Source organism: Cololabis saira, chromosome 22 (genome assembly GCF_033807715.1).
Source record: "Cololabis saira isolate AMF1-May2022 chromosome 22, fColSai1.1, whole genome shotgun sequence".
NCBI classification, from domain to species: domain Eukaryota; kingdom Metazoa; phylum Chordata; class Actinopteri; order Beloniformes; family Belonidae; genus Cololabis; species Cololabis saira.
In genome coordinates, this window is record NC_084608.1 from 28,028,770 (window position 1) to 28,044,108 (window position 15,339).

General features: G+C 39.8%; 1 protein-coding gene across 2 annotated transcripts in view; it reads left to right on the forward strand.

The window, feature by feature from the left end:
• LOC133423643 (cadherin-18) overlaps positions 1-15,339 on the forward strand; it is a 161,468-nt gene that overhangs the window by 89,607 nt on the left and 56,522 nt on the right. Inside the window, exons 5-7 of one of the 2 annotated variants that reach the window (XM_061713908.1) lie at positions 1,283-1,450; positions 3,135-3,322; positions 4,915-5,171. In XM_061713908.1, the coding sequence (XP_061569892.1) occupies positions 1,283-1,450; positions 3,135-3,322; positions 4,915-5,171 (613 nt within the window). The remainder of the gene's footprint in view (positions 1-1,282; positions 1,451-3,134; positions 3,323-4,914; positions 5,172-15,339) is intronic. The other variant, XM_061713910.1, reaches the window with a different exon arrangement.

Sequence of the window (15,339 nt, forward strand, 5' to 3'; positions counted from 1 at the left end):
TTTATATCCCTTTCCAGCCTTACACAGATCAACTACTATTGAACATCTTTATAGATCTACTTTTATCATGGTTCACATGTTTGCTAGAGAACCGAGTTAAAACGCCAGTACAACTCAATATTGCCCCAAGGACTTTTCACTTTTCAGCTTTACTGTTTGTCGTGGCTAGTTCAAGAAGCAAACGATTAGGGGTTATATAAATAAATACATGGACACAAATCCAGATTCCACTGCCTGAATGCTAGCCTGTCTGAAATAACTGGTAAAAATGTAGCTCCTCATAATTTCTGCTTCCTCAATGTAACAATACAATACTTTGGACATGTGTACAAAAGCAGCTGTTACACGTTTTCTAGAGAGTGGGCTGATAAATCATCCAACACCCAGCAACACAGAGAACATGCTGTCCCTGTCTTTTAAGGTTCTTACTGTATGCAGGTAGGGTTTCTCAATAGAGAGCAAAGCTGCAGTCGTATATCACGGAGTTAGCATTGTGAAAGTTCATGGCTGCATTTGCTGCGCCGCCGTAGGAATAAATGTGACAGAGTGGCTGTCTTCCAATGCTGCATTCTGCACTGACCCAAGGTTGCATAGTCATTTTAAATGTAATGACGAGTGAGGAAAAGCCGTGTCAACGGTGACGGACTCGAAGAATCAAAAGATGAAAGAGGTACATTGTAAGGGTGTTGTGGTGTGATATACTGTAATGCCTTGGGATTTTTTTACTTCCTCTGGTCTGGCCTGGTCTAAATATATCTGGATGTCTCGAGTGTCTACCAAATCAAAAACTCAAAGACTTTCACCTCCTCAATTCATTTTGGGGCAGCCTCATTTTGAAAATGTGCAATTGAGTCATGCATTAGGATTTTTAAGGTATTCTGACATCAGAGACCCAGAACTATCCACTTTCACCATCTTTATTTCCACCCGATTTTATGTCTTGGTGCATTTGCTGTAATTCAGTAATGGGTAGCGAAAAGCTGTAGCACTATCTTCAAGAGTGTCACGCACACTGCAGAAAAGGAAGGGGGACTTTTGTTAAAATTACATCTCCACTCTCCTGAACCCGCTGCTGTAAAAACATAAAAATGTAAAAATGTAAAAAGTTTTTCTCATTTTATTTTTGTGTTATTAATGTATGACCAAAACATGTTTCAGACATTTCAATTACACCTCAGGATGTTTTCCCAACTTTTGGAAAACACATGATGTGACTTTTCCTAAATAAAGCCATAGATTATTTTTCTCTTTGAAATATTTTCTTTTTCTTCCACTCGTGCAGGAATCATCAGGACTGCCTTATCCAACATGGACCGGGAAGCCAGAGAGCACTACACTGTTGTCATCCAAGCCAAAGACATGGCCGGCCAGGTCGGAGGTCTCTCTGGCTCCACCACCATCAACATCACGCTCACAGACGTCAACGACAACCCGCCCAAGTTTCCACAGAGTACGTAAAAACAAATTGATTAACATTATGATGGTGAACAGCTATGCCTAAAAATAATGGTTAAAGTATTGTGTATTGAGCTGCACTCAAAATGGAAATGATTATGAATGAATAAAGTGCATTACATGTTAGAAATCGAAAGCTAGCACAATGTGTTTAACAGTATTCTATTTGAAACCTTTGCCTGGAAAAAGTTTTAGTTTTTAGTTGTTTCTGGTGGGGAGGGGGGATTTCTGTGATACTTAAATAACCAACTATGATTTTAAGGTCTTTCTACTCCTCTATGATGCCTTGCCGATTGTGAATACAATCAAAGCTGCACTTTTAGCTTTGAGTAGAAGGCCTCTACTACAGTTGCCTGAGGCAGTTACGTAACCTAAAAAACATTTATGAAAAGAATTACATAACAGGCTTTCATTATGAAGTGGAAAGAAAGCATTTTTTTTTTACGTTATTCTCACAGTGGGGAAGAAAATGGACCTGAAAGGCAAGCACATTTCCCTTTAAAGAATCACTTTTTCACAATATTTCTGCTTGAAAGAAGCATAAAAACTTCAACATTTGCAGAAAAGGTGCTAACTATAACAGCTCTCATTTTGATGTATGTTTGACTCAGTCTTGTGATATTGTGGTCATTTTCCAGAATTAGCTAAATGGGAGGAACATTCATCAAAAATTACCTGTTTTGCAATCTGAGTTTTTACTCATTTTGATGATAAATTCAAGTAATGATAAAGCTCTGATTCTTTGGATTTGAAAGTGTCTCATCAAGTGTAATCCCCGTCGGCTCTGAGTTTTCATTTGTTCTGCAGCTTAAAAAATAAAACCAAGAACAATTTGAAAACCATCAACAGTTTGTGAATAATGATCTGCCTCGGCGCTGGATCTGCTCCAATGCCGTGCTATCAGCCACAGTTTAGCATTTAATGTCAGTTGAGGCTCTGCAGAATATTCTTTTAATGGCATTCCCTCAGGAACAAATGGCGACTTAGACCCCGTCCACACGTAGCCGGATATCTGCGGATATCTGCTAAACCGGAGATATTTTCCTCCGTTTTGACCTGTCATCCACACGAAAACGCAAATAAACGAAGGTTTAAAAAAACTCCGGGCAAAGTGAAGATTTTTGAAAACTCCGTTTATGTAGATGCGTGTGGACACACATAACCGGAGATTTGCGTTTTCGAACGTCACATTATGCGCCAAAACAACAACAAATCTGCTCTGACATGCGCCTTTTGTTTACTACAGATGATCCAGCATCTGTTCTCCAAGCTATTTATTAAATAAATGGTCTCTGCTCTTGACCACCACTTACTGCGTTACACCGACACAGAGGCTCCGCCGGTACGCGGCGACGCGCACCCTAGGTGTAGGGCCCGCGGCTCCGCAGAGCCCGCAGAGACGCAGAGCCGCGGAGGTGCAGATGATCTACAGGTTAGAATGCTTATGAAGTGGTCGAAAACGCAGATCTTCGGTTACGTGTGGATGCAAATTTTTTTATAAACGGAGGAGGGAAATATTCGTTTTTAAAAATACCCGGCTACGTGTGGACGGGGTCAGAGTCAAAATGCTTAGCTAAGCCCTTTGAGGAGAATATCCAGGCGGCTGTGGGGGGCAGAGGAGGCTGTGCTTAAATGGCTCTTGGCTTTTTTTTCCTGAGTGCGTCAATGTTCATCCACAGAAAATTACGAGCTCTTTGTCCCTGAATCGGCTCAAGTTGGAAAACCAGTGGGGAAGATCAAAGCCAACGATGACGACCTCGGCATCAACGCAGACATCAAGTATGGCATCATTAACCCTGAGGGCGCAAATATGTTCTCCATATCCACAGACAGAGACACGAGAGAGGGAATTATCAGCCTCAAAAAGGTAAGCACATCCTTACTGTAATGCAGAGATGGAGTCTGTCTTTGGAGGACTATTTAAGCTATCACTTTAACATATATTTTCAAGGAAATATCAAGCTGGGAATTGTCATTAGCAGCAGGCGGCATATGTTTCAACATGTTTACTTTTTTTCCCTTTATGGGTTCACACTTTGTATGCCTTCCACAGCTATTTTAGTTTTTCTCTTGTTTATTTAACTCTTTCATATTACCATTTGTACATGCACGAACATGAACTGTATCAAAAACAAACAAAAGCATCTGCTTTCTCCTGAGAAACCCAAGCTCTACCCATGCAGGAAGATATTTTGCATTTACTGTATTTATCACCGTCAGTTTTTTTTCACCTGCTATTTTCCTCTTTTTTGTTTAGAAAACCTCTTCTTACTATAAAACGCATGAAAGAACAAAGAGCATTTGAACAAATCAAAAGACTTAAGAACAATGTCCCGTTGACAGACAAGACCAAATTGGAAGTGTTTGGTCTGAATGCCCTCAGCCATATTTGACCAAAACAAACAGCATTTCATCAGAAACACCTCTTGAACAGCCAAGCGATGGAAGAGGAGAGATGATTTGACTTTTCTGTATACCAGAGTAATATAGAGGCAAAAGTGAGGTAATCTGTCCAACAGCTAAAGCTTTCTAAAACGGGATCGTACACCAGGACAATGATGTGAAGCACACCAGCAAATCAACATCAGACTGACGTAAAACAAAAAAATCCCCCAAAAAAATCAAGGTATAGCTAAATGACCTCAATAAACTACAGCAAAATTGTAAAGAATCTCATCTTTGCCACTTAAAATAGATCTAAACCCTGAGGATCGCCCACGTAATCTTTTTTCCTTGTATTTTTATTAAATATGAACTGTGACAAAAGTAATTATGGTGTTTTACTGAGGTTGTATGTGCCTCATGCTAAAACCCACTACAACCACATTTTAGAGATGAAAAGAAGTCGTATAATGTCAGTTGTTAGGGGTAGAATTGACATGTAGAACCATGTAGGAATCTGTGTTTTTAATAGTGTAAGACCAAAGAAATAAAAGGCAAAGTTCATTAAGGCTACGCTATGTAGCTGTTCCACTTCTGACAACATGAATACCAATAGATCTGCTCTGTTGCCGAGAGACACTGACAATTTTGCCTGAATGACTGGAGAGGGTTGTGTCTTGAAATACCACTTTGTGGCGTCTCAGTCCAGAAACCGACACGTGAGCAAAGTGGTGATATTCTTCCCCCACAGAGGCCAGAGTTGGTACACAGTGACTATAAAGTGAGGAGAAACTTAGCACAGGTAATCAGCCCAAGGGGCTCTCCATGAGCAAGTCAAAGATCAATACATCCAACCATGAATGAATAAGGTAAAATAAACATGAAATGGAGAAGTGGATGGTGGAACAGTTTGGTGTCAGACTGACTGAAACGAAGGATGGCAGACAGTATGCTCAGACTGAATGGAGCAATCAGCAGAACTGCTTTTTACTGCAAAGAAAAGTAAAAATATCCCCTGTGAGTGTAGCAGGTACTACTGCCGTACTAATCTTGCAACCTTGTGCCATCTTTTTCCAGCAGCCACTGAACTATGAGAAGAAGAATATCTACACACTTCAGATTGAGGGAACGAATACGCACGTGGATACTCGTTTTTCCTATCTTGGCTCTTTCAAAGACACGGCTAACCTGAAAATCACAGTGGGGGATGTTGACGAAGCCCCCGTCTTTTCCATGGATTATTACATTTTGGATGTTTATGAGAACTCACCAAGTGGAACAGAAGTGGGTGCGGTTACAGCTCGAGATCCAGACAGCAAGAACAGTCCTGTCAGGTAAGAAACTCCAACGTTATGCGTGTCAGAGATGCTCACGTGTCACTTTTTTGTCCAAGTCAGATCTCAGGTGAAGTGAGCATCCATAGAGCGTTATATCGCTGTTTCTGCGGATTTCAAAGCATCAGTGTTATCACTTTTGACATCTTATACTCTAATACCGCTTTGCTTCTGAAGCCACTGTTCTGGTAACCTGAGGAGCCCATGGCGGTTTGAGGTAAATGATGAATCTGTAACCTGAAGTCTTCCTGTTGGTTAGCATCAGCAGAGACAACAGAATGGGAATATTCAAGTCACACAGATTTGCTGTCACTGTAAAGAGGAAACTTTCTTTTGATTTTGAACAACTGTGAAGCACATTGTCAATGATTTTGTTTTGTTTTGTTTTTAATCTAGTGACAAAGGCCAGTCTAATCAAATAACTTCCTGTTTGCCACAGAGGGGACTGTGGTTTTGACCTTTACTAACAGTCCATGGAACAAGTTTTAACTTTAGAAAATATTCAGTGACTAATCTATCAGGTTCAGACGTTGCAGTTGTTAGTTTTGTGTTTTTTTGGATTGGCAAGTATTTACATCCATCCACCGACAGATTTGATTTTTAAAAAAATAAAAACAGTAACACAATAAGTTGTGCAACACTAACATTCAACTTCCTGTTTTGAGGAGGCAGTTGAAGAGATGGGTTGTAGGATTACGCCTGTACATCCACAGTGATGGACACAATTGTCAAATTCATTGTCTTACATGACCAGCCCCTGTTGGTCTTAGTAAATATTGGACTGCACAGATTTGTGAGATAACTTTATCACAAAAGGCACCGCACTTGAACATGGAGGTGGTCATTGTTCTTGTTGTGTGCGGTTGTGCCAGTGAGGTTAATTCTGATGATAGGGAAGGGAATTGCTTTCAGAATCACTGGAGATCATGGTGGAAAAAGAAATACTGAAGATTGTTCACTTGTTTTAAATGGTAATTTGAAGTTGAGTGGAGTTGTGAGTCTTATGAGGATGAGTTTCACTCAATCCTCAAGTCACTGGTGTCTGTAACTTGAATGCAGCTTACTGTAAGTCTCCATCTATGATGAATGTACAGAAATGATTATCAATAATAGAAGATTCTAGAGTTGAAACAACCTCAGGTCTATTATTTGATGGTTAGAAAATCATTTGTGAGTAACTAAAACAATGTGAATAAAAGTGGTTTGTGTTGGAACGGAAGATGTTTGCTGCCAATGCTTAAAGTCAATGGATGGAAAAGGAGAGTTCACCACCTCTCCTTTTAACACTTGACTTTTTTCATAAATAAATAAGTACCAATCTATTTGTGAAAGCAGAGATGACCATTGACAGTAGTTTGTACAAATCAATACCTGATTTGTGCAAACTTATGCAACACAGCAGAGAGCAGACTGAGATTCCTGTACAAACGGTCCTCTACACGTTCTTGTGAACACACAGGGTTTTTTCTTCCCCCTCTCTAAACACAAAGAAAGAAAGAGCTTGCTATTATTTTAAAGCTTATTTTCAGTCTCAGAACACTTCAGGCTGACTTGCAGAAAATGAAATGATGCCACTTTGTCAACCTTTATTTTTTTTAAGAAGCATATCAAGCTGTGCCAGATGTATTTCTAAAAAGAAACCTGAGTTCTGTGGCTGTTTGGATTACCCGACTCTTCTTCCCATGCAGGCTGGTTCAATTATGTATGTATTGATCTGGCTTGAATAATATTCTGAGATTCTGTTTTACTATCAATACCATATGACGCACGGGTGTTAGGGCCTTTGGATCTGCCCATGAAGCGTCAAGTCGACTGATGTCTGTCTCAGATGGTTCTGTTCTTTTGGGGGGTGAAGAAAGCGTATATCTACTTTATTTACTTTTTAAAATAAGAATATGAAGTTGATTCTTCAGCTTGCGCATACATGCTTCAGTGAATACCTCCACCAGTGAATTAATAATAAATATGAAGCATTTAAACACCTGCCTTTCACCCAAACAGAACTAGGATAGACTCCAGCAGGTCCTGCAACGCTGAACAGGGAATAAACGGGTTTAGATAATGCATGGATGGAGCAGATGGTGAAAAACAGTAATCACAGTACAATTTACAGGAAAAGTAAACACGTTCAGTATAAATCCAAATTAATTCAGTCTGCTGAGGTGAAATATAATGTAAAATCCATACTTTAACTTTATGAAAGACCTTTTTTGACAGACTTTTTCTAATGAGGTACAAAACCTGAACAAGTTTACTCAAGATCGTCTGCGTTCGTAGTGTATATGGTTTATTTTTTTGGGTGTTTATTTTGTCCACAATCTTTAGAAATATCCTTAGGCAATACAAATGCTTAGGACATGTGTATGCACTCTGAATACAGTACACACTTGTGTATTGTTAGGAAAAAATTAAAAAATCTAAAATCACACCAGCCTTGGGCAGTGTTCGGAGCAGATGCTTTGTTTCATGAAGTGACAGTCTGGTAACTGCACTGCCTGTTTCCAGTTGAGTTCTCTCCATTTTCTTGACCAAAATGATGGAGTAGTCAAGAACATGACAGTCCTCAAGAGATTAAATGCTACTAATATACCAGGAAGGAGCAACCTCGTGCTACTGCTGCATGTAATGGGATCATATTTGAAAGTTTTGCTGTGGGCTGCAGGGCCGAGGAGTTTTCTAAACTGCAGTAAACACAGATATTTGAGCTGAAGTGTCCACTGTGTTGGTGGATGATACATTGCTATCGACTTATTGAGAAGCACATTCAATTTTCGTTAAGCACGAGTCCAGCTGATAGTTGTATCTAATAATATGTGGCAATAGAAAAATAAATAGAGCACCGTTAACCTGCACTGGTGTCGACTCGCAGTCATCCAGGTCATGGTTACTATTAAAAGCCTTGAAATAAGGCAACTGGATTTCTTTTTCTTTGGTTTCTGAAGATGTTTCACCTTCAATCCTGAGGATTTAAAAAAAATGTCTTTAAGAATTAAAGCCCAAGAAGTCCAGTTGTTTCAAGCCTTTGAGAGTCACCATTGACCTTGTTCAGAGTGTGGACATTCTTTTGTCTGGTACCTCTGCTGTCCGTCTCACTTAATGCATGTAAGCTATCACCTATCTATCCCTCTTTGCATGCTTATCTAACACCAGTCCAGGCAGGGCTGCAGCCTGAGCAGAGAATCCTAGACTTCCTTTCCCCTGTACACTTTGGTGTCCTGCTTTGCTGCAGCAAAGTAAACCATGCACATCCAAAATTGATGCTTACAGCATCCCCTCTGCCTTCAAAACCAGCGCCGCTGAATCCTGATCAAGCGCCACAATGTTACGAGTTGGGAATGAGAACGTGTTGTGATTCTCACCCCAGCTGCTTGAACCTCTGGGGTCCAACAAGACCAAATCATCTTCAAATAGTAAAGGTGCGGTCTTAAGCTGTCCAAACTGGAAAACCTTCAGGCCCCAAGCTATACTTTCTGTCCATAAAGGTGACGAGAGTCCAAAACCCACCAGATATGGCAATGCAGATTTCATATTCAGGGAACTTCATAATCTTTCTCCTTACAGTATGTATGACTGCATTACTACATTGCAATCACGCATCAAGTGGAAAAATGTGCAATAACTTGGATATAAATACCTCAGTTGAAACTCCCTCAAAATATTAGTACTGACAAGCACTAACATGTATTGAAACAAACAAAAGGATGTCTATTGTGCATTTGTAAAACAGGTTGCTAAGGCACCTACAAATCTGTGTGCAGCAACAAGTCTGCTGTGACTGTTTGGCAACCCAGAAAGCCCCCTGGAGCCCTGTTTGGTATTCTGTGGCACATGTGGCACACGCTGAGGGCAGAAAGAGTGTGACAGCCAGTGTCACCATCAGTCGATTCCAGTCAAGCATGTGTGTTTGTGCTTCCGAACTGTTTCAGCATCCATCGTAAATCGTAGAGCTATTTAATAGCTTTGAGTTGATTCACAAGTGGAAAGCATCAATAAACCAGTCATTTTCCAAAGCTCTTAAGCAATCAATGTTTTTCACACACTGTTCAAATTTGCTTGAGTGCATGATTGAAGGTATACTATATCAGTTTACCTTTATTTCTGACAGGTAGTCCTAAAAAACAACCTGACAGGCCATGTAGGCCAGGCAGGGTGAGACTTCTTCTCAGCGTTTGTATTTGCCAGAAAGGGAACAAACAGAGCATAAACTTCCAAAGATGCAACATTCTTTTCCCACTTTCTCTGCAGTCAGACCCTTCTTTAGAAACTAACCATCAATTTGTAGTTTCCAGTCCAGCAGTTTAGGTGATTTCAGGGAGGTTTACTCACTTTAATGAGACAACATATTTTTAGACTTACACTTTTGTACGGCCTTTAATGTTTTCCATGATTGCGTCTGGTCCTAATGCAATCGAGCACAGTACAATGCATAAACACATCTTTTGTTGACACAGATGGGGCACCAGAGACGTTGCAGAGCAGTCACCATACTGTACCTTGCTCTGTTGCAAACACGCTGCTCAGGCTGTGTTTATGTGTTGACACACTAACATGATTTATAACACACCTTTGGATTGGTAAAACCTCGGTTTCCTAAGCAGCAAAAGGACTCTGCTAACTGCGATATTTGCATAACTAATGGGAAGACCACATGAAGTCAAAACACAAATTGTGGCCATGTAAACGCATTTATCTTGTTCTGCTTTCTTGTGTGTGGGCTTTCTAAAATCAACACAAAGAACCTTTTTTTTCTCAATTTTTAGGGCAGGGAGTTGTAAGGCTGTCGCTTTCCAACTGGTATTTGATCAGTAGTTCAGTTATGTTGTTGAAAAGTCATATTTGAACTATAATTAACCCACTCCGATTTTAAAGTCACCTTGATTCCCTGTTAAAGTGTATTAGATGGTTTCTGGAATATTTTTATTTGGCACTCTAAAAATAAAAGATAAAAGCAATCGAGGCGACAGCCTTGAGCAGACAATTATGACCGCAAACCATCCGAAAAGTGGCGTGTAGAAATATTTTGGGTTCTACATCATAGCTGGCAAAGTCAAAGTGACAGAAAACGATGATGTTTGACTCTGACCTTTCCAGACTCAAACAAACTGCAGCTAATTTTGGTTTAATTTAGGTTTTCATCAAATAGCTGCCTGCTGGAAACAAATCTGGAGCTTTTAGTTTGAAAAAAAGAGAATATATTATTGGGTGACAAGATGGAATACCACCTGCAATATATTCTGTACATCAATACAAAACCTCAGAGGTCAGTTTTGAAAGCATAATTACCTACTTACGTAGCACGTGTGATTGGTCTATGGTTTAAGGCTGAAAAGACATTCTGAATGTGTGTAATTCAGGCTCTGGCCCCTGATGTCTACCAGTATCCATCCTCCCTCTACAGCATGTCATAATACAAGTGAATACTCCGGATGTGGCATATAAGCCGGCAGTTAAAGAAGAAGGGAGGTGCTGTTCTTTTTTTCAAACATTCGGCTTATGTAAATGTTCAGCGAAGCCTATAGCGGCAGCTATTTTCAAGTCGACTTATATCAAAACAGCAACATTAGATATTCAACCTAATTTTGTGAGATCCGATTTTCATTCAGAAAATAATAATAATAGCTGGAGGGTTCCCTTTAAGAATGGACGTTAAGTTGCCTTTACATCACTGTTAAGAATGACTTGTTTGATCTCTTGCTTGCTCACTCCGTCCTTTTCTGCTTCTCTCTTCCTTATTTCCATCAGTCTTTCGGTCTTCTCTGCCTCATGTTCTTAGAGGTTGAGGGAAATAGCTTAATCTTAAAGCCATTGTTGAGCGTAGTCAGTGATAGTCGAGTAAAGGTCCTTCAGTGTGGCCCCAAAAAACTGCTGGGGTTGTGTGTTATGTTGCCTTGCTGTTGCTGGCTATACTATGAGCAGGAGATGATGTACAGGCCTCTAATGTCCACTTCTTCTCTTTCATATCCTCCATCATTGTGTATACAAACCCAGTAAACAGAAAATCAGCACCCATCGAAGCACTTTCTACGTTTAAGCGATCGTCCTACTTCAGTCAACACCTTCTTTTCCTTATTGGTGGCATGCAAAGAGTGAAAGTAGCGCATTACCACCACCAAGTGGTGTGGAGTGTTACGTTGGAAGCATCGAGGAAAGGGACCTCCCTGATGCAGCTCCAGCTTCCTAAGTTATATTTTGGACTACTGCAAATGGAAACGCGGCTGACAATAGTGCCAAAAGGGGACTGCCACATCTCATGAGAGATGTCTAGTGTTACTTTGGGTTGACTCATTATACATGCAAGACTCTGAGAATTTGGTAACGATTCTTAAAAACAACTAAAAATCCCTTCAAATGAAACTGAAATGATCTTTTGTGTGAAATGTGAGCATATGTTTTAAAGTCACACTATGCAGCAATACCACTTGTGACCACTTGGGGTCATTTAGAGCTGCTGTGTTGACAAATGAGCCTCCTGTGTGAACGAGTGAGAAAAGTTCAGTCTCTCTTATTATGTTTTTTAGTTGTTTCTTACGCCAGTGGGTGACACATGTAATCTCTTGTGATGTGGCCCCCTTGTGGTCAGAAGTGGTATTGCTCCGGCTTTAACAAGCTTTAAGAAGTTTACAATGATTTCACACATTCTTAATACTAGGGTTGATGAACGATAATTAAACATTTGTAATGCTTTTTAAATTAAAAAAATATATATTTTCCTCTCCGTTTCTGTTTTTGTGAGACTCATTAGCAGTCTTTTCATTTATAACAGCAATTGCACACAACAGTTGGTTATTACCGTCTGTTTTGTATGAAATGAGCTCTGCAGTCCTTAATGAATGATATTCAATTTAAAAGAGAGAAGACGAGGGATAATGATCGATTCTCTGATTCATGAAACAATCTTAACACACTGTGAAGGATTTGTAGTAAACAAGGAGGTAATCTACATATGAAAGAGCTTCTCTCTGTCCTTGCGGGATGCCTCGTACCGCACACTGTCCACTTGTTTATGTGGTGTGCACTGAAAGAATGGATTCCAGCATCAGCCGCTTGAAAGTTAAACTGTGCCACAGCTGATTATGTCAGATCTGAATGTGAAATGCAGCAGGGATGAGTACTTGGCTCTCTTTGATCATCAGATCTCTGCCCGTGCATGCAGTGAAATTAACATGTTATTAAAGTGGCATTTGGAATTATGAGAAATGGTGTGAAATTGACATCTAAATAACCAAACGAGGTTTCATGAGTCATTTCCTCCTAATTATCAGAAGCACTTATGTAAAATATTTGGCCTGGTTGCTGTGGAGCCCTGCAAGTCAATGCCATCCTCAGCTTTAACGACTTTTTTATTTTTTAATGACTGCCTTCACAATTAAACACATGCAATAAAAATTAAACTAAGAAAAGGAATGAGTTTTAAATAGATGAGTAGGAAATGCAAGAAAAGATGAGCAAATATAACACTTGATTACACTAAAGCTGCAACAGAGATCCTCCACCAACAACATTCAAGCTTTGCTGATGTGGTTGTTTAGTCTTCTGGTCTCTGGTGGCGCTTGTTAAAGCCTTATGAACATTGTGTGGATAGACAATAGCAAATTTCAATCTGTGTATTTTTATCTGCAGGAGGTAAGCCGCTAATGAGTGAATATAAAATCCACATGCATCCACCGTCAGTTATATTTGGTTTATTTGTTTAGCTTTTGCTTTGCTAAGAGGTGTTTTTGCTGCCACATCTTATGCAAATGTGCTGCTCAGATACAGACGAGCCTCAAGCAAAGTTAATTTTCTGTTGATTTGTTGGTCTGGAAGGGAGAAAAAAACCTTAAGAATGTTCATGAGATCTGTGGTTTGTGTAAAATGGGTCAAATATATCCGAGCTGTCTGGGCCCCACCATTACCAGGACTAAAGGGGGTATTCTACAGCCCAAGTTGGTAGGTAGTGCTTTCAAAAGTACCTGGTGTGGGGCTTCCTGCACTGAAAACTGACAGGTTGAGTACTTCCAGCTTCTCATTTCCACCTTTGCTGTCTTCAGTTACTTTCACAAAGAAATTTTGGGGTAAAGACGTGCGTGAGGTCCCCTCTCTACTCCACCTCCGCCCCCCTGCTGTGCCCTTCACAGTGATCCTACGAAGGCAGAACATCCACACTGTGTTTTCATGGTTCATGGCCAGTTTTTAGTGTCTCTGGTCTGTTTCTGTGCTTTATTCAGTTGTTTCTGAATACCCACAGCACTGAATAAATGCTATGATAAATGATAGACACTACAGCAGTAGTGAGTGTTTCTACTGCAGCCAGTCCTTCGTCAACCACAATTTCATCCTTTATGCAGAGTAGGAATGGGCGATATTTTACCGTTCACAATATACCGTCAAAAAAATTCCCCACGGTAAGAATTTGTCATCTCTGTAAAAACATTAAATTCCTGTTGATGATCTTTTTGTGCAAAGCCGGATTTATGGTTCTGCGTTAAATCGACGCACAACGTACGTGTGCGTGAAAGAAAGAAAGAAAGAAAGAAAGAAAGAAAGAAAGAAAGAAAGAAAGAAAGAAAGAAAGAAAGAAAGAAAGAAAGAAAGAAAGATTCCTGTTGATACGTGTTTGTGTAACAAACATGGCGGATCTGAGAGCGAGGAGCTTGAGTCATTCCAGTTTTGCAGTACAGGTGGACTCATTTAATTGGTGTAGTTTAGTAGCATTTAGTATTGTTTTAGAGCAGTGTTTTGGGGGTTCCAAAGACTGAATGTGGTGATTAGGGGTGGGTATTGGGAAGGACCTCACGATACGATACGCAACACGATACTTGAGCCACGATACGATACAAATTGCGATATCCCGATTATGCGATATATCCCGATATATCGCGATATTCTACATAGTTCACCGAAAAATTTTAAAATGCATTACACATCTTAAAATCCAAGTTGTATATATGTACATCAGATGATAGTGATAATGCATTGAACAGACTGAGTCAAAACAATGTAATTCAAACTTTCCATTTTGATTATGCAACATATTTGCATGAAAAAACACACTGAAACACAATGAAAAGTGCAGTGTGTGCATTATTCTTAGATACAAAATACTCAAAATAAAATGCAGTGTCTCACCCACACTGAAATTGAAATCACAAAAATACAGTACAGCTAGGGGTGGGCAAAAATATTGATACGGCAATATATCGCAATACATACATTGAATATCGATATCGTATCGGGAGACTATGTATCGCGATATATTGCCGTATCAATATTTTTGCCCACCCCTAGTGGTGATAGATTTATAGTTAAAAAGGTGGAGTTGAATTGGTATTTTTTTATCGTCATTTTTATCGTTATCGGGATAAATGCCAGAAATTATCGTGATACATTTTTTAGTCCATACCGCCCATTCCTAATGCAGAGTTTGTTGACTGCAGCGTCAAACAGCGCTCACTTTGACACTATTACACCATTGTTACAGCCCTTTTACTGTTACCTGTTTGGCAGACGAAATGTTGTTCCTTTCCACCTCCTTGCATTTCAAACAATGAGATTAAGTAAAGACACAATAAAAGTACAACGACCCGAGTTTGTGAATGGGGCTCCTGTAATCTCAGGTTTAATCCCTGCCTCATTATAATTTTTTTATCCTAATCTGTGCAGCCCCATTATGTTATCATTTGTAAACAAGATATATTCAGTCAGCCTGTCATGAATGTTTAAATGAACTACAGTGGATGAGTGGGCTAGACGATGAATACAGAGAAGGAGCAGCAGTCGTAGCGATGAAGCAGCGAATCATGGAAATAATTTGATTGTTTCATAATAGTTACATCCTAAAACACTCACGCATGCCTTTGTGTGACTGCAGCTGAAATGCACGTCTTTATTTTTACTGTCACGTCACTGCCCTGTTTCTGAAAGGCTGCTAACTCAGACAGTCATGTAGCCCACTGGGAAGAAAGGAAAATAAACAGTAACCAGTGCTGCAGGTAGCACAGGCCTCGGGTTGAAATTGGATTTATTTTCACACCTCTTTGCAAAGACATGATGTTGGGGATGGTGCATGGATAATATTCGAAGTAATCTCCATAGAGACCATGCATGAAGGAGATTTGGTCTGACTGATGCATCAACCTTTTAACTTAAAAAAAACCTTTTTGTGGTCTGTGGTTTTGTGGTTTTCGGT